Source organism: Boleophthalmus pectinirostris, unplaced genomic scaffold (genome assembly GCF_026225935.1).
Source record: "Boleophthalmus pectinirostris isolate CB_2022bp ecotype Guang Dong unplaced genomic scaffold, ASM2622593v1 HiC_scaffold_1, whole genome shotgun sequence".
Lineage (NCBI taxonomy): Eukaryota > Metazoa > Chordata > Actinopteri > Gobiiformes > Gobiidae > Boleophthalmus > Boleophthalmus pectinirostris.
Genome location: NW_026570970.1, coordinates 19,104,890 through 19,124,533, shown reverse-complemented (window position 1 = coordinate 19,124,533; position 19,644 = coordinate 19,104,890). Strand labels below are relative to the sequence as shown.

The 19,644-nt window shown below is 39.0% G+C and overlaps 4 protein-coding genes across 4 annotated transcripts; 2 read left to right on the top strand and 2 right to left on the bottom strand.

The window, feature by feature from the left end:
* The first annotated feature begins 68 nt into the window (after nt 1–68).
* LOC129408143 (alpha-1,3-mannosyl-glycoprotein 4-beta-N-acetylglucosaminyltransferase A-like) lies at nt 69–2,777 on the top strand. The gene is made up of 4 exons (XM_055151067.1): nt 69–197; nt 415–475; nt 719–831; nt 917–2,777. Exons 1-4 carry the CDS (start codon nt 84–86, stop codon nt 941–943), a joined length of 315 nt encoding a protein of 104 aa, XP_055007042.1. The 5' UTR covers nt 69–83; the 3' UTR covers nt 944–2,777.
* Nucleotides 2,778–2,973: 196 nt separating this feature from the next.
* Nucleotides 2,974–4,237, top strand: LOC110173186 (cytochrome c oxidase assembly factor 5). The gene is made up of 3 exons (XM_020939175.2): nt 2,974–3,231; nt 3,865–3,948; nt 4,081–4,237. Exons 1-3 carry the CDS (start codon nt 3,130–3,132, stop codon nt 4,120–4,122), a joined length of 228 nt encoding a protein of 75 aa, XP_020794834.1. The 5' UTR covers nt 2,974–3,129; the 3' UTR covers nt 4,123–4,237.
* si:dkey-4e7.3 (uncharacterized protein LOC402865 homolog) lies at nt 3,838–7,493 on the bottom strand. Its single transcript, XM_020939174.2, has 7 exons — nt 7,364–7,493; nt 7,047–7,126; nt 6,768–6,958; nt 5,601–5,780; nt 5,430–5,541; nt 5,013–5,149; nt 3,838–4,628 (listed from the first exon to the last, which is right to left on the bottom strand). Exons 1-7 carry the CDS (start codon nt 7,435–7,437, stop codon nt 4,281–4,283), a joined length of 1,122 nt encoding a protein of 373 aa, XP_020794833.2. The 5' UTR covers nt 7,438–7,493; the 3' UTR covers nt 3,838–4,280.
* A 216-nt stretch (nt 7,494–7,709) lies between these two features.
* inpp4aa (inositol polyphosphate-4-phosphatase type I Aa) lies at nt 7,710–19,533 on the bottom strand. Its single transcript, XM_055149277.1, has 24 exons — nt 19,441–19,533; nt 17,278–17,494; nt 17,140–17,184; nt 16,773–16,891; nt 16,500–16,616; nt 16,249–16,328; nt 16,000–16,117; nt 15,562–15,652; nt 15,330–15,477; nt 14,772–14,902; nt 14,563–14,667; nt 14,369–14,477; nt 14,269–14,286; nt 14,012–14,198; nt 12,416–12,697; nt 12,189–12,339; nt 12,067–12,099; nt 11,437–11,609; nt 11,244–11,367; nt 10,143–10,410; nt 9,317–9,414; nt 9,122–9,234; nt 8,893–9,047; nt 7,710–8,815 (listed from the first exon to the last, which is right to left on the bottom strand). The coding sequence occupies exons 2-24, from the start codon at nt 17,375–17,377 to the stop codon at nt 8,683–8,685; spliced, it is 2,898 nt and encodes a 965-aa protein (XP_055005252.1). The 5' UTR covers nt 17,378–17,494; nt 19,441–19,533; the 3' UTR covers nt 7,710–8,682.
* Nucleotides 19,534–19,644: the final 111 nt, after the last annotated feature.

Here is a 19,644-nt window from a genome sequence, read left to right as displayed (position 1 = left end):
AAAAAACAGAAGAACTGGCTTTAATGTTTAGAGTAGAATGTTGGAGGAAAATCTGCATTGAGTTGTTTGCAACACTGACTGTCATGGGTTTGCAAATTAACATTACGGTTATTGGCAGGTTCCTGTTTCGTAGTGGAAATCAGGAGCACCCTGGAGACAAGATTGAAAACACAACGGTGGAAATACTGCCTGTCTCGGTATGAAAACACACTTCACAGCCTGTCGTCCATTTGTGGTGTGATGAGCAAACGCCTCTGATTGTATTACATTGAGTGCTTTGTGGTATTGATTGATTGGCAGGAATGGAATGTAAGCATGACGCAACAATGTGGTGCCTCTAGCCATACATTACTGCAGTGAGCTCTTAATTACACCTTTGAAAAATTAATCTTAATGGATTATACTGTTTGATAGGACGCTGGACTACAGGCTAAAGAAAAGTATAAACGTACTGAAGATCGCTTTTACAGGATTGGTAAGTTGGACCATTAAAATCATGAAAGAGTTTTTGTAATCATGTAAGTGCTTAGTATTTAGATTTCTAGAGTGAGTAATATGATGGTGTGTTACTTATAGCCCCAACACCATTTGTAATATGACTGGAACAATAGTTTTTCTTACTTACATGTACTTACTCCCTACACTGTGACAAGCAATGTGTTTTATTAGCAGGGAGGGAGGATGTCTGTAGTGACTAGTTTGTGTTATTGTGCTACAGGTCAGTTTGAGAAAGGCGTTGCAGAAGGAGCAGTAGATCCATCTCTTAATCCTGTTTTGGCACTTCGACTCTCTGTTCACAAAGACTCAGCTGTGTGGGCAATTCTGAGTGAAGTAAGAGAAAACATTTTGCATTTATGGTGTACTTTGGTCTTAGTCAATTATGAACTTGTATTTGTTTCCACCCTTTTCCATGCAGATCCATATTAAGAGGATAGCAGTCTGACTGATACTGGCCATGAGACAGTTGACTCATGGCTCTCAGAGGACCAAACTCTAGACTGCTTTTGTAGAGACACCTACAATGAACTCACCAGAGCCAATACAGCCTCTCATAATGGAAGTGCTCCTCTCTGGCTCTGCTCCTCTGCCTGTCACTTTTCATTCTGCTCAGCATCACTTTGTTTTCTTTAATCCCATCTACTTCCTTCATGACTGTTGCAGTGTGTGAGAATGTGAATACTACTGCAGCAAAATGAAGACAACAGCTGTGGCTCTCAGTGACTGTCTTTCTCAGCTGCTTTGGATGTAATACAAATATGAAGAATGAGGACAATCTTCACATCTTGGGAAAACCAGTCAGCTGAGTGCTGGTTCAGATGCTGCCAAATCCTTATTTTACTTGATGCTGCCACCTGTGGGCAGATTGGGGTATTGCACTGTCAGAACAATTGTGTTATCGAGGTTTCGGATCAAGAATGTCGTCAGTGATGGCCAGTTGTTCTGCTCTCATCTTTGAAGTATTTGATAAACACCAGCCCGAATTATACATACACACATACTTATCATTTTTTATTTTACAGTTTTTAACATTTGGCACAGAGAACATACTAACGTTTTACGTTACAGAAGTCAGTACTGTGAACACTGACCTGTGTTCTTCATTTTATTCAGTTTATTTTATGAACTCAGTGCAATTTGACTGAATCCATCTCACTATTTCAGAATTTGTCATCCATCGCCTTTGCAACACAGTCTTTAAAGAACATATTGTTATATTGATATACATATTACAGCTATGACGATCTATGAAGGTGAATTAATTTATTTGAAATAAATCTTTTAATTTGTACAAGATGTCAAATATATTTTTATTATAATAGATGTTTATGGTAGTTTAATGACATAATTATTTGCAAACTGTATTGTTTATCGTTTTATTTTGACTTTGTTAATATAGCTGCTCATTGTAATTTTGTAATGCATATGTAGGCCCAGCCATAGGCTACTATTCTGTAAAGATTTCGGGTATACATTGCAAACTTTAAGTGCTAGACTTGATTTGTAGGGTTTGGTCTAAACTGTAGTGAATGTGCCTTATATTCACTTTCATGATCCACCATCTGAGTGTCTCTTTCTAATCACCTTGCTGGCTATTATATGTTAAATTTATTGACCAGACAAGCCCTATTCACTGTAGTTTGTGTTTACATCTCAACGGTAACCACATTGTTTGCACTACATTGCCATATAACCTACTGTTCCACATGTATTGACCCAATAATTTATTTAACATTTTAAATTATACAACTTAATGACTACTGATGGCAGCCCTACTTTGTATTCTTCTTAGTAATATTTAACTGAACCCCATTAGTCATTTTACTTCCGTAGACACTGTAAAACTTTGTAAATATTTAGTCAACTTTCATTTCTTGCCTGACTTTACTTGTAAAAGAGATATTTGTGTTTTAACTTGAAGTCATTGTAAGTGCATTCTCATTGTAGCGATCAGTGTTTCTAGGGAGATGTGAAGTGCCTTTTTCCTGAATAGTTTTGTCCATTTGTGGTTGTGCAACAGTTTTCCGTGAATTCTTGTGAAGTTGGTACATCAAGCAGGTTATTTTGGGAATTGACTTTGTCCACTTGAACTAGTTACGTGCATGACATAATTTAAAAACCTACGTCAGCACTGTACATTACATTTAAAGACACAAATTCTTCCTTTGCTCAACACAGCCATTGGTTCATGTGCCTTCATGTACATGTGTCTGCCTTCCTCTGAAGCTTTGCCATCTTCATTGTCATTTTTAAATAAACAAATGGTTTGCTACAAGTCATCATTTTCAGTCATTTTTGACTTTATGCATTGTCATATCATTTTCATTGTGCATGTATACTGATCAGAAAGACGTGGGGAAAACTGTGGATAAGCAGACTTGAAAGACAACAGCCCAGAAAAGTGCAATTCTGTAACAGCAAGGACACTGCGCAGAACCTACAAACTCCCATGTCCCTGAAAACTACAAGTCCCATCATGCACCGCTTTACACTTCCGGTTTCCCATCAGGCAGTTTTAAACATGTCAGTGAGCGTACATGAGAGTACCGATATCGCAAGAATTTTGTCATAGCTTTTAATCCACGGTATGTGGGTAACAATTTTCTCAAACGTGAAAGATTGGAGATAAACATGCCGAAATACTACGAGGATAAAGAGGAAGATGGTCGCGCCTGTGCTGGGATCAGAGAGGACTTCAAGGCTTGTCTCCTTCAGCACGACTGTGTTGTAAAGGTAAGTTCACGGACAATAATAGTACTGTCCTAAATAGGAAATAAAATTTGATAGAGTCTCTGGCTTTTAAAAAATCAATAAACGTTGTCTAATCTTAAAGGTCCTATATTACATAACTTCGATTCATGGGAGCTTTAAGCCATGCTGTTCTGTTACCTCATCAAAAACATACTTGGAGTTTTGCTTCATTCACACGTTTGAGTAATCCTGGTTTATTAGTCTGTAATGCTGTTATACGTTGTGATGTTTGTAGAGGTAGTTTTCAAGTTAACAGCTACCTTTTACCTTTAGTTCAGTAGAGATTGACAATGCCAGGGCTAAAATTATCCAAATGATTGTGGTGAAAGTGTCTGGAGTCTAAAAACACAGTGGAGCACTTCCTGTATTACCACATAACATCACAAGGTGAACTATTTAGTGTGAGAGAATAACAGCCTAATAAATATGGATGGTTTGTGTGTTAAATGTGAATAAAACAAAACACAACTCCAGGTATGTTGTGATAAGGAAACATAACATCGATCGGAAAATCGTGTACTATGGTCCCTTTAACTTCAAAACTTGTAAACCTTATGTGTGCTTTTTTATAGCAAATGATCTGATATGTATGTTATAATTTCTTTTATTTTGAAGGAAGGGAAATCACCAAGTGAGTGTTTGAAGGAGGGCCATTGCAAAGCACTCCAGACTTCATTTTTTGAGTGCAAAAGATCACTGGTGAGCATTAGCCTATCCTACACATATCCTATTACCAGAAAGATGGCAATATAATCAAATAAAGTTTTGGTTTAGCCACCTTATCATACATGCACCATATTAACAAATTCTTTGTGTATCTTCCATTGACAGCTGGACACTAGATCAAGATTTAGAGGAAGAAAAGGATATTAAGGCTTGGAAAATCGGCAAATGGACTGTTTTTCCTTAGCACCTAGTGATAAGTTTGTGATTCTCATACAAAAATGTATTATTATGTTATTATGTGATTAAAAAGTTTAACATTTTACATTCTGAGTAACTTTTAAGTGTTCCTAAATTACACTAAAAGCTTACTTGAGAGCTGCCATCATCATCTGCTCAAACATTTCTAAATTAACTTTCTTCATAATAAATGCTTTTTGGGTCTTGTTCAGGAGCCCCACAGTGTCCACAACCATCATGCCTCTGGTGTGAGTCCCAGTGAGCTCCACACTGACAGGAAACTGGTCTGTTTCCAAAATAAAAGCATCGTCAACAGCAGCTGCCATGGCATATGAGTCACAAGAGATGAGCCCTGTGCCATCAATAAACTCTTTCTCAAAGCGTTCAGACTTGGATATGTCCAGGCTGTGTTTGAAGATGCGGTTCATGAATCTGGCTTTGTCAGAGTCCTGAGCCAACCACTGGTCACAAAACTCCTGCCAAATATAAATCGTTTCAGTTTAGTCATATTGAGTAGCACTCATTGCAAAAATAAATTACAGGAAGTAATAAGCCCAAGACAAAATTAATAACTCTCTAAAGGAAGTGATCAGCTGATTCTCAGACCTCTGTGCATCATTCATATTTAAAATGCATTGACCAGTGAATTTGATGATCTTCAGCTGGGAATTCAGATCTATTGAACCATCTCTTCACCATTACAGACACAAGCATACAAAAAGTGCTTCTACTTGAGACTTTAAACAAATAAAACTTGTTTTTTTTCTCCAAAGTGTAAAGTAGTCTTATACCTCATTAGTGTAGAAGTTGATGTATAAATATTTTTAAATATTTAAAATAAACAATAAAATAATATTTACCCAAGACAACTTGTTGTAGCAGGTGAACTCCCAACATGCAAGGTAGATAGGGCACTGATAGTCATTCAGAACAATATAAGCAGCTTCAGGATCCGCAGCAAAATTAAATTCACCACATACAGTAGTGTTCCCTCGTGCTAGACGACATGAACATTACTCAGCAGTATAATATTATAACAACTTAAAGGTCCCATTTTACACAGAATTGATTCTTCTAAGCTTTAAGCCATTTTATAATGTTGTTAACTCCTCAAAACTGTAGTTACAAGGTGGAACAGAGTTTGAGAGAAGAACACATTCTAAATATGCAAGGTCTGTGTGAATGAAACATAATACAAGTCCAGGTATGTTTGTGATGAGGAAACAACAACAACAGATCAGAAAATAGTGTAATATGAGCCCTTTAATAATACTTACACTCAGTATTTCCTCCCATGATGTATAGACCTCTTAGTTTGCTTGGTAAGGAAGGGTCCATCCTGACTGCAAGAGCCAAGTTTGTGAGAGGAGCTGTGGCAACAAGAGACACCTAGAATAGAAAGTGTTTAGCTCTATATTTATTGGGAAACACATGTTTATACATCTTACCTGTCCTGGATGTTCATTTATAATTCTGATCATTGCAGACACAGCGCCTTCCTTCTGAATCAGGTCTGCACTGGGCGCGTTGGGGTCTGGGGCATCTCCAAGGCCGTCCAGTCCGTGAAAATTTGCTCCTTTAATTACATGTCCGAGAATTGGCTTGGACGCACCTTTGAACACTGGGATCTATCATAAGAATCAGTGATCCAATAGTAAATTAAATAGATTATTCAGAGCAAACAAAGTTCATCAAAACCTCTCTGTCAACTAGTCGTATTTGCACTTTTTAGCGCATTGGCCTGTTTTCTCATAATTATAATCATCATCACAAACATTGTGTTTTGTTTCATTCACACATGTTAAAAACACAAATTCTGAATATTCAGGTTTAGAGTTCTATTCTCAACCAGAAAATACTCCTGTTCCACCTTGTGATGTCATGTGGTAATACAAGTGCTCCACTGTGTTTTTAAACTGCAAACACCAACACCAATTGCCAATCTCTACTGAAGTAAACGGAAACGGTAGCTGGTACTTGAAAAGTAAAACTTCATGACATCACAAAGTGGAACAAAACATTTTGAGCTTTGGAGATGTGCACAGACTAATAATGAAGGGGATACTCAGACATGAATGAAACAAAACACAATTACAGGAATATTTATGGTAAGGTAATGGCATAACATGGATTATAAAGCTCAAAAGTGTCATTTTGCATAATATAGGACATTTTCAGCACAGGCCATATTTAGTTGCTGTTACATAAAGATATGCATGAAACTTTATTTGAACACATTAGTGCAAAGAGATAACGTGAAAACTTTGACTTGGCAGTTCTTCTATATTTTGAACAAAGTGCTGTGGGTGAGTTTGCAGTCAATTTAAATAACGTAATTTGAGGAAAATTATCAAAATCTGCCATACATATCAGCCATCGGTTTCTCTGGATTCTGAATCAGTCACAGCATTGGCCATGGAAAAAATAAAATAAATAAAACACTGGTCGATTTCTATGTGTAAGTGCCATTTTAGGTGGGTGAATGTAGACTTGGAGAAATCATGAGTTGTGTGGCATGACCCTTGTCTAATTCATTTCAGTGGAATTTTGCTGCTAGTCATATGACAACAGGGAGAATCTGACAACACCAAGTAAGTATAAAGAATGTAGTTTACCTCGAGTTTTTGGCAGACTTGTAGAACACGCAGGGTGTTCTTACAAACATTCTCAACTAAAGTGTTCCCGTGCACACATGTGATGCCCAGTACTTCCACATTAGGAGCCGCCAGGGCCAGCATAATGGCCTGAGCATCGTCCACTCCACAGTCAACATCTAACAGCAGCTTCTTACTCATGTTGGGAGAATCTAAAAAGAGAACACAGAAAAAACACACAAAAGAACCCTGAAAATCTATAAATCTTGTAAAATAAAATACTTGCATGCATTCTCTTACCTTTCTGTGAATATGTACTATAGTGAGTTAAAAATTTTCTTCTTGCAAAGTTGAACCAGAAATGCTCAACCACAGATGATCTTTGAACAGTAATAAAAATACAGTTTGTTCAGCTTTTTCTCTACAAGAACAGTGTGTTTTTGTAAGAACAGACATTATCATATTTATACTAAACAAACTGATCCTCTGCGTTCTTTGTAATATTTACGAGAAAATAAGCTTCTTGCAGTAGGCTTTAGGAGATCAGTTTGCCAAGTATAGACGATACATAGGCTATATATTGTATTCATTTTGGTTAATTACTATAGTGTCCTTACCTGCCAACAGACCGCTTAAATGAGTCACTTGTTGCCGCTACACTCCGCAAATAACAAGCAAGAAGCCTCGCCATGCACGAGCCCCGGGAAAAAAAGGTCAGGTAAAGACATTACGTCACTTCCGGCACCTTAAAGTGACAGGCTGCTTACTTCTTATGAGAGCATCAAAGGAATAAAACCTATTATTAGTTAAGAAGAACCACTCCTGGATTACTGCATTATGATAAGCCTAATTGAGTTGGCTTATTCTGTGATTTGTACATTGTGCTTGTTAGAACAGTCAGAAATGAATGCTAACAACTATATGGATAATACAAACGATACAATGAGCAGAGACAACAAAATGTGCTACAACAACCCAATAGCTCTGTATTCATCAGCACAACAGGGAAGATTAGGTCCAGAGAGGGATACATGTCTGACTTAAATATAACTTTTCTGGTGGAGAGACCACCGCTTGCTTATTTCCATGAAGATGTTACTGCTTTGCCTGGAATATTCCACAATACAGCCTTGAACGGATCTGTGGAGACCAACTAAAATAATGGTGCCACAAGACCAAGTTACATCAGCTCACTCACAGTAAGAATGCCTGTTTTTTTCAAGGTGTGTTTTAACAATATAAATACCTATAACTGAACAAAAGATACAAACATTTAATGCCATTCTGTGGAACATTACAAGCTGAGCAATAACACCTCCATGGGGTCCGCCACAAAAACATAATGTACTTTTAAAATGGCTATATTGGACAAACAAGGTTTCATGTAGTGATTTGGTGTCCAGTGTGTCTTTAGCAAACAAATAATTTACCATGTATTGTATTTACACTGCTCTGCAGAAACTACATGTGATTAAAGTATTTAAACAGGTTGATTAGTGATGTTTCCATTTGTGCAATAAGAAAATGACATTGCTGGTCTTGGTCTTTTACCACGATAACATGGACACCTGTAGGGAATCTGAGAATATCAAAATCACTAAAAAGGCTTTGCCATCTTTGTTGGAGCAGAGTCTCTTTCTTATCGCCTGATCTGATAATACACATAGCTGTATAACTGTGCAACAGGTCTACTATTAAAAGTATAGTTGTCAGAACAGTAATAACCTGCATACCCACAGACACAGACAATGACAGTAAGCTGTGAACTAGTTCTGAGCAGGTAATGATTTTTCTGACTGTTTAGGGATAATGGCTAAAACAACATACTCTGGCACTTGAACTAGTTGTGACTGCTATGTTTGTAGGTGTTTTTCTTTGTGTCATTTCATCATAGTCCTTCTCTGTAGTCTTTTCATTTCTTCAAAATAAAGTCCACTTAGGTTTCCACTTTCCCATATGTTCCCTCTGGAGGGCGGTATTGTTTAGGGAAGGCTTTGAGCTGTAAGGAATTAAAAGCGTATTTGCGACATCCAACATTCTTCATGGTATTTTCTCGTCTGCATCCCTCACTATAAAAAAGAAAATGTGATTACTCAATTGAGAATACGATTAAAAATCACTATTGTGTCTTAATTTATCCACTGACCTGCGCATACAGTCCAAAGCCTGGTAGAAAACCTGTGGGGCCAGTCCATGCTCCTGCTCTAAGATCTGGCACTGCTCCAAAGTAACGGACATTGCAGTACGGTCCTTGGCACTCTTACAACTGGTAAAGCGTACCCCATTCAACCTACGGCATACCTGTGATGATATTATTTTTAGTATCTCTGCCTGGAAATATAGTGTACCTCATAAAGCCTGTCCATCTGGTTTACCTCGGCCGCCTGCCACAAAATCTCCACATTTTTGTTTTTCTTGGCTTTGATATTTTGGCTCAGCTGTTTGAGCAGCTCAAGCAGGCTGGTGGTGCTGCGGGAGCGGGGGAGGCCTGAGGAGAGCAACATGTAAAAAAAAAAAAAAAATGTAAGAAACAAATGTAAAAAATGATCTGTGTTTGTATTGATACTCACAGTCCTCTGGTAGTACTTCTTTGAACTGGTCATAATAAGAGCTAAGACGTGTCATGCTTTCCGTATTGATCACTTCTTGTAACGTTGTGTCTCCAAACCTAGAAAATTTAGACATTTATATTCAATGCTGGGAAGTAACTAAATATAAAAATACATATTCAGAATGATCATTTTAATAATATAATTTAATACTTAAAAAAAAATATATATATATAGATACTTGTTGCTATTAAATATTAGCCTGATTCATCAGCCAGTTTCACTTTGTGCAAACTGTCTAATTTTACAGCATTAGAATTCGTTCGCTTGACGGTAGGTGGGTACTTTTTTTCATTTAACCAATCGCTGCTATTTGGTCGTGATGTATGTAATGCACCGCTAACGAGGCTAACTGGTATATTAAGCTTTTCCCAAGTCCCATAGGAAGAAGGGCAATAATGTCTTTCCCCTTGATAAAATTCATCAAACATTCACTTTGTTCTGGCTTTAAATCCTCGATCTCGGGAATCGTTGCCAACACAGACTGTATGGTCCTTCACTCATTGGCTGGAGCCTGAACTCGCACTTCCGGGGTTCTTGCAAACTGTCTAGTGTATTCTGATTCCTGACCTAGTCGCTGGAGAGAAATTAAATTGAGCTGAGGCACTAGGTGGCGCCAGCCTGGCTAATTAAGTAAACAGTGACTTTTCTAAAATTTAAGGAATACTTGACAGTACTTCATGCAATTTTGGCTTTGTACTGCATGGTATTAGTAAGAGAAAAAGAAAACACAGCTCTTGTGGTGAGTGCCTGTTCAAGTTTGTTTATACAAGAGAGTGTGACTTACTTCTCTGCCAGTGTCTGCTGTTCATTGATGCCCACATTAAACAGGACTGGCTGAACGCGCAACAACATCCCGTTCTGGATCTCTCGTGGCAATGACTCAAACATGGCCGCCGGTAAAGCTACTCGGACATTGAAGCCGTTTCTGTTCCCTGTGATCACTGGCAGCATGTCTGGCCCAAAACCTGAAGTCGCTTGAGTAACTTTAAAGGTGACATTTCTCAAGTCCATAACACCAACACTCATATCCTCCAGCATAGCAAGCTCCTCCCCTGTAAAAAACAATATCACTTTTATAATATATATTACAAATGAAAATGATAATATGCAATATACATTCAAAGTTTTTTCTCTACAGTTTTGTGCACTATGTAACTTTTCCAACGGGGGGGCCTTCTTGTGTCCGTGATATTCCTACAGCTGGAATGTTGGAGGGCATTCAAACTATCTGTCTGCATGTATTTATTTTTAGGAGATTTTATTGCGGTTTCCTTGATAAACATGCATTCTTACAGTGAACGGGGTCTCCTTTCCACAGACAATCAACATATGTCAATGGAGATAAGACAATAAGATATAAGATAAGACAATGGAGATAGACGTTCCAGGCATGGGGGCAAGCAGGTAGCGTACTTTCCTCCCAAAAAGTTGCATACTGCACCTTTAAGTGGGTCTGTATTACGCCATTTTCTGATCAATTTTATAATGTTGTCTCCCCCATGTTTTTTGTTTCATTCACACGTTTAACACACAGCCTACATATTTAGGCTATGTTTTTCTTTCAAATGAAAAACATTCAACATTTATGTCGTGTGGTAATACAAGACGTGTGCCACTGTGTTTTTAAACTCTACACACCTTCACCTTCATCATTTGGATTAGTTCAGCCCTGGATTTTCCAAACTATACTGAGCTAAAGGTAAAAGATAGCTGTTAACTTGAAAATTACAGCTCCATGATACACAAGGATTCACAAGGAGGAACAGAGCATGATTCATTACTCAAACATGTGTGAATGAAAAAAACAAAACTCCAGGCATGTTTTTGTTTTTGTTTCTCGTATTTTGATTATGTTATTGCTTTCTACAATATAGCATGCTGTTACCATAAGTACTGAGGAGGCCTTCATATTGCACCAACAGGCCGATGGTATGGAGCTGTCGGAGAAATCCTGAGTCACAGAGGCTTGTCCTCAGCTTCACAGCAAAACCACAGATGAGAGCTGTGAGCTGCAAATGGGACACACGTATATCAGTTAGAAATATATCTAAAGCAAAAGATTTATAATGAAAACTCACTGTTTGGCAGAAGACCACATCTCGGCGGTACTGGACAGAGAGGCTCATAGCAATAGTTGGGGCGCTGTCCTGCATCAGTAGAAATACCATGGCTTTCTTAGCTTTGTCACTCATGAGGGTCACACAGTCTGACAGTGTTGTGAGGAGGGGATACAAGATCTCACCCCATTCAGCTTAAAAACAAGAATCAATCATATTAGTGTTTGATTTGATTCTAAAATGTGCTAAATTATGTAATGCAAAATGAATAATGTCCTACATGTGCTAATTATTAAAGTTGCACTGCGCAACTTTTCTGGTGGTTCCACTACCTACTTGTCTCCATGAAGATGTTATTGTTTTGCCTGGAATGTTCCATGGTATGACATTAAACATATCCATCTAGCATTTATTCATTACGGGTGTTTCTATTGCTCAAAAATACAAGAATTCCTTCTGTGAATACAGGCAACTCTCCACAGATCTGAATTATAATGTAGCGTAGTGCTGTAACCTGCTTGTCTCTTGTGATAGGTAGGTTTTATCTATACTTTGAAATATTCTAGACAAAGCAATAACATTTCTATGGAGTTAAGTAGGTGGTGGATCCTTGTTGGAAAGTGCACCTTTAAGCCTTTAATGCATCTTTACCTGGGGATGTCTTTTCTATTTCTGGGCTATTATCTGTAAATATAGTAAAGTAAACAATAACATCAATACTTCAGTCATGTATTACAATCATGAAAGTTGTAAATACCAAAAATAGTGCAAACCTTTGACTTCTGATGTGCTTTGTTCCTCATTTGCGAGAAGGAAAACATCTTCAGAACTACTGTCACTTTGAATTTGGTCTTTTTGTAGGAGTCGTTCCACTCTCTGGACCACACACTCTAGACTTTTATCAACATTTAGCCAGATATTTTCCTGCATATAAATAATTAATTTCATGAAAAAAATCTCCAAACTCTTGAATAGAAAAGACAAAATCATGTGTCCTCACCCATTCTTCTTCATGTGCATCTGTTTGCATAGACATCCTTTTACTTTTGGTCCCTTCATTGCTGTCTGGAGGAGCTATTTGTCGCGAGGGTGAGATGGCCATGCGGGAGGGAGAGGTAGGGTTGCGTGATGGGGAGCGAGAGGGGGACCTGGATGAGGGGGAGAGGGAAGAGGCAGAGGGGGAGGGGGTGCTGTGATGGGTGGACTCAGGGCGAGCGGATGCTAGGGCCAAAATGGCAGCGGACAGTAGTTTGGAGTCACACACTGTCACCAGCTGATGGGTCTGAATGTAGAGAGATGAAAGAGAACAGCCTGATATTAGTGAGTAGTGATCACTGTAGAGCTAAATCAGATCCAGGACGTTGCCTATCATATATGCAACTTTTGGAGTGTTTATCATAAAAAAAATCCAAACAGGAATATTAATTTAGTTAAAGTCCCATCTGAGAGTGTGAGATGACATCCTCAAGATGGAGGATAGTCAAAATCTGTGAGAAGAATCCCCCAGTCGTCCAGGTAGAATCCATGAGTATTCTATCTGTACAATAGTCAAAATCATTTGCTTACAATATAGATGTAAGAAGAACATAAGACCTAGCGAGATAAAGTTACTTCAATTACATCTACACCAGAGATCACTGTTTCAAAAAGACTGGGTCGTGACCCTCAGTTGGGTAGCAAGAGATTTTTTGGGTCGCCTTGTCACGATCTGTATGTAGGCCTGCAATATACATATACATACATCTCCGCACACCTCAATCTCTGCTCACCCCGCTCCTCACTTTTTCGGGAACACCGCCTTGCCTAACTAGTTTTCTGTGGGAAACACTTATTACTGTTTTTCCTTGTTTAAAACTTGAGTACTGTATTTTTCGGACTATAAATGCACTTAAAATCCCTTAATTTTCAGAAAAATAGACAATGCGCTTTATATATTAATTCTGGTTGTGCTTACTGACCTCGAACTGATTTTCACATATATTCCACTGAGTCGTGTCCTTTAGTCCAATGGAAGCTGATCGCATCAGCGCACAAGGAGTGAGCTGTTTTTTGTTTTTTTTTATCACTTAGTTTATGCAAATTAGCCATGTGGTTTAAGTTTTGTTTCTGTAAAACGTAAACAAATGTGTGCAAAGCTGCTAATGTCTACTAACTTGGGTTGTGAAGATTTGTGACTTTTAAAATATGGGTTCCCAGAAAAAAAGTTCAGGAAACACTGACATAGAGTGTATATATAAATGGACATACTGTAGCTAACCCCCTAGCCACCATGTTCCAAATAGGAAGAGAGCATGGAGGTGCTTCTGGCTCCATCAACTCTGGTTCCAGTTGACATTTACATTATATTAAAGCATTGTTCCCCTCTCTCTCTAACTGTGGCAAGGAGTCTCGTCATTTTGTTCTCAAAATGTACAAAATGCTCTACATGATCCAGATGGTCACATGTTGGGGTCTGTTTGGTTTATTTTACAACGTTAATGAAAGTGAATTAAGGATTTTTCTGCTACTTTGGTCATAATTGTAATAATATAGTACAATTAGCAATATGAAATACACAGTTCAAATGAATGTTTAGCAAGGGTTTTAAAGTGTGCACCTTCTCTTTGAGGATGGCCAGGGTCCTCTCCATTGCATTTGCAGAGCGTTCTTTTGCAGCTCGAGACAGACGCTCGATGTAGTAACAGACTTGTGTCTTTAGCGTGTTAATCTGACCAATCAGTTCTTTGGCCTTCACTACATCCTGCTGTTGATAGGTCAGTCCTTTTGAGGCAGAGCTAGAAGAGCTTAACACATACAATAGTAAAATATGATAAACAGTGTGCCTAGTGTAAGTATTAGCAGAATGATGCTCACCTGTCTTCTGCATAGGTACTGGGTGGATATGAAAAGGACAAAGGTTGTTATAATAAATATATTGTGTCTTATTAATATTTGTACACCCTTCTCTACTTACTGTTTCCTGGCATCGTCAAGCTTCTGCACCATTTTCCTGAGTCCACAGCCTTTAAAACCCTGATGATGTGCTGCAGGAGCTCCAATAGTTACTACGTCATATGTTCGGTCTGTATGAATAACAAAATAAATAAATAAAAAACATTATTTGTGCACTTTACCAAGAGCATTGGGTAGCCTTATGCACATACATACCATATCCCGACTCTCCCTGGACTCTCATCCTTTGAATGTGCAGGTTAGTGGGAATAAACTCCAACTTCTTCTCAGCTTTTAAAGTACTAGACTTAAATGAAGGCCCTATCAGCAATATAACAAACATATAATAACAGAATAATCTATAGTCGAATTGAGTAAATATGTGATTTTATTTTTGGTGTGGCCTCCCATCTGTAGTTGCTAACCTTTGTATTCATGCAGATCACTGATGGTCTCTTGGTAGGTGAGGATGATCGTCTGGTACTGGGTGATGATCTGCCTGCGGAGATTCTCCCAACACGGGGACAGTTCACCGAGCTCCTCCAGCTCACACACCCTGTAGCACATCCACATACAGTCAGATACAGTCACACACACTTACATACAGTCAGATAAAGTCACATATAGTCAGATATAGTCACACACAGTCAGATAGTCAGATACAGTCACACACAGTTACACTGCAGTTTAATGAGGATGTGTCAAACTGCGTTCTACCCGAGGTTACAAACATGGGGATCACACTGTGAATCATAAGCCTAATGGAGTCATTCACATATGGCAACAGCAATTACAAAGAACTGAACTCATTTGATTTTTCAAACTATTGTATACAGATACCAAATAAATTACAGAATACTGAGTATTTCAGATACTGGAACAGAAAAATACTGAGAAAAGATATATAAAACATGTCCAAATAATTTCTGTTGTGGATCAATAAAGTTTGGCTAAGTCATTTGATAATCAGGACTATTCATCACCTGACTGCGTCCTCTTCCAACAGCAGTTTGACGAATTGTCGAGGGATGTGCAGTGAGAGCACGCTCTCGGCCATCTGCTCCAGGATACGGAGGTGGTTTCCGTCCGTCATGGGAAACCGGTAAGTACGTGACATTATGCCCCCAAACACTGGAACACAGTTCAGCTCATAGTCACCATAAACCATTATCAATTATTATAATTTTTGTTTGTTTATGTTTTAAACTTATTTACCAGCCTTGAGCAGTGGATCTTTACAAATAGAAGATGACTTGGACTTAATGCCCATGGATTCAGTTAGACTCTGGTCAACAGGTAGGACCATCTGAAATGCAACACACAGGGTTAAAACACATTTTCGTGTTCAGGCTTTTAAGTACTCATGAACAAAATCACATTGATACAGTGTTTTTTTGTTTTTTTTTTATAATAAACTACCTCTTCCCACCAGCTGGTGAAGCAGAACATTTTGAACTCTTGAGAACAAAATGGATTGACCTAAAAGTCAGTCCACATGGCTATAATAGATTTTTTTTGTTTGTTTGCTTTACAATGTTTTAGCTCTATATCCTGCAATATACTCAAATATATAATTATTTTTTATTATACGTGATAATACTATATTAATCTCTACTTTACAAGCAATAATGGCAAAGTCAGTTTAGTTTTTACCCTGCCATTAACAGTGTCTCCTCTCTGTAACCTGGGCCCAGGAGCCCTCGGCTCCCTCTTTTCTTCCATCTGCCAGGCGATCACAGTGATGTTCCCCACACGCTCACTCTCTGCTGACCTGATGCAAAATGACATGGTGGTCAACGTCATGGAGGATGTGGTCAGCGGTTGTTATGTGTATGCGCGTCAGTGCGTGTGTGTGAGTGTGAGTGTGCGTGTGTTCCTGTGTGTGTATGTGTGTGAGATTACCTCAGAGTCAAGTGCAGTCTATGGTGTTTGTCCTGGAGCAGCTCCTTCACTGGAAACATGGCAGAACCTAACATATACATCTGTAACACAACAGAAAAACATAAATACCAAGCGTAGGTTAGCTTTACTGCAAAGACATGGATAAACAATAATGCAACTGAATTTCCCATTGTCAAAAATATGTGCACATACTCCCCAAATCCTCCAGTATTAAACTAAAGTTTAGGTCAGAGCTTTAGGTGGGAGCTCACCGTTCCCTGTGTTCGATCCTTCACGTCGTAGACAGAGAGTTTGATCTGAGTTTGCTGAGTGATCATGGAGTCCTGGAAGAATGCTATACTACTGAGGAATATAGGGTTACTTGTACCCTGGAAACAAATAAATAAAAAACATTTTCATTTGATCTGAGCAAAATTTGTTTTTATTCCTGAAAAAGAAGAGATCTTGTAAAATAATGATGCAGATGAATTATTGTGATGAGAGCCTGAAAGTATTTTGAATATTTTGAGTATTTGGATACAGACCTCTATGATCTCGGTTTGAGCGTGTTTGGTCCAGAAAGCCTGTGGAGGAGTGGTGCAGCTTACTGCCACAAAGCTGGTGGGCTTACGGTCCAACGCTGGAGTAACCAGTTCACTGCAGGCTGAGACAACATTAAACACAACAGATTGCAAATGGCAGGATTTATCAGGAGGATTCTCATTAATCTACAACTGGGGGAGAACAACACACTGGGGAAATGACAATGTATGTCAACTTTAAAACATATATATAGTAATTTCTGTATGGTGTTAGAGGATTTGCTGAGGTAAAGGATTTCATATCTCGAATAACTCTGTAATGGTTATTATGGTTCAATCGTTAAATTATTCATTAAAGATTTGTCATTACCCAGACTAAACTCCAGCACAGGCTCATCCGGGTCCTGACTACTTCCTGAGGCACAAACAAAAGACAAACATGATCTTTTCATGTCCCATCATCATTGGTGCGTTTCACAGGTTTCCATGGCGGTGGTTACTAGGTTACCTGCAAGGGCCAGCCCCATCATCTCTGCTGACAGATCAAACGTGTTGGCCCTGTAGACGGACCAGGGCCGGTGCCTCGGGCTGCGCTCTTTGCCCGACATGACGGCACGTGTCTCAGGGAAAGGCAAAGAGAGGAGAGGGGGAACAGCAGAGCAGACTCTTCAGAAACACGCTTTGTTTATTGGCTGCCAAGACGTGTTTGTCATGATTTACTGTATCTGAAAGAAAATATATACAATTCACTGAGAGTTTTTAGTTGCTAACATTATTATGCTGACATAACACATGTTATTATACTAACATTTCTAGTATAAATGTGTCTATCTAACTACCACTAAATTTTCTTGTGCTAATATAAGCAGCGGCATTTTCACTGAGACACAAGTGTGACTTTTCACACAGCTGCTGAAGATCCAACGGTCTCTGCACCACGGACTTCCTGATGCAACTTTACTTTTTGTAGGTTATATTTTAGAGAAGACTCATAGGAAATAATTTATTTGGTTCTAATATTAAGAAAGTATGGAACACAGTAAGGATATAATACATATGATAAACGAGAAATGAAATATGTTGCCTAGAGAAGTATATTAAATTTAGACTCAAGTAACGTTTCCTCTTTTAAGCATAAAATTACCACCCAACCAACAAACCAGGCCTCTGCAATATGCCTGTTTAGCCTTAGATACAACAAAAGGAAAAGTAGTAAGCATTGAAGCGTATGCATGGCAGTCTATTTTTACACATGTGACAGTTTGACGTCACTTATCGAGCATGAATGGAAGTACAGGCTCATAGTGACACACAGCACCCAGCTGAATACAGGTCCATCTGTGATTTGATACAAGTGCGACCATGTAAATGTCTCATTAGACTTATGTGAGTGAGAGGTCTTATATCTATAATCAGTCCAGGCTCCTGCATGTGAAGCACTAGGAAACCCACTATCTTCATTATCCTCAGTGCTGTGTTTGACGCCCACCACCCCCTGCACCTTAAATCTTTGTTGACTGGAAGGTGGTCCTGGGGGTTTTAATATTTATTTATTTTGGATTGCCCCTGAGATGCATCATCTCTTTTTCAGGGTGGGCCTTTCTGACCTCAAATGTAGACATGAATGTAAATGGGGCATTTATGTTCGTTCTCAGGGTCTTGGGGGGTTTCTGAGGGCGGTGACCCGGTTATTAGCTGCTGGCTGTAAACAGCTGCCCCCTGCAGATGCTGTCAGATGCAGCTGCACTGCAGGATCTGTGGATCTGTGAAACTGTCCGTCCCTAGTTCACCCCCATCCATATCATTTGCATGTTTGGTATATATTCTGCTCTGTCATTACTTTTTTTAGTCCCTTTGTAAGCCTGATATAGGCAATATCTTTTTGTTCCTTTATCAAACTTTTGGTGTCCTGAGCTGGGATACCTCAACCTCTAGATTTAGGAGAGACGTATTACACAGGCATTAACATACTGACCTACCCAAATTATCAGAACACATAAGTATGAGCTGCCCTGGTCCCTGTAATAGTACTAACCCTTTACAAGCACAAATCTATTTCACATGATGGGTGAGTTAATAGGCCTACTGCTCCTTTACCCTTAAGTAGGCATGTTCTGTAGGTGAGCATCAGTGAGGCCTGTTCTGTTGTGAGACCTGAGTGGGCTCATAGAGGCACCATGAGACCCTACTACTTCCTAAGCATCATATCCGGGATTAGACGTCATAGAGAAATGCAACATACTCCTAATAATCTCTTGGCCTATTAGTGCCCCGCGTGAGCAATCCGTGCAAAATGATCTCTCAATGAAGAACATACGGAGACATACCGAGGAGTCAAAATTATGTCTATTTATAGTAGAACGGACCAATAGTCTGACAGTTATAGCATATCGGAGTAAAACTGTTTACCTGATCACAAAAACAAATGTGTGCGTCATGGTGTTACTGCACCTTCACTGAATGTGCGCGTGATACAGGGCGCACAGTGTAACCAAAACCCGCAACACAGATGCTAAAACACATCCTGAATCAATACAAATGGTTCAGTCAGATCTGGTGTCGAGATGGATCGAGGCTTTATTTACAATGAGTTGCGTTAATAAACTGACTTTAAACGTCTATTTGTCACGATACGCGTTTGAAATGTGGTCAATATAGAATAAAAGCATACCTCTTGATGAAATTACAAGATGTCTCGCTGCAATTCTAGCATCCTGCTTGCGTTCTCGACGGCATCTGCAATCAAGACTCGCCCAGACTCCACATCGAGACGTAATGCCTCCTCTTGCTGCAGGGCCTGTCCTCTCCACCAGAGGACGCCAGCGCTGCACGGTCAAAGCACCTGTCTCATTGTGCGCATCATCTGAGGGAAATT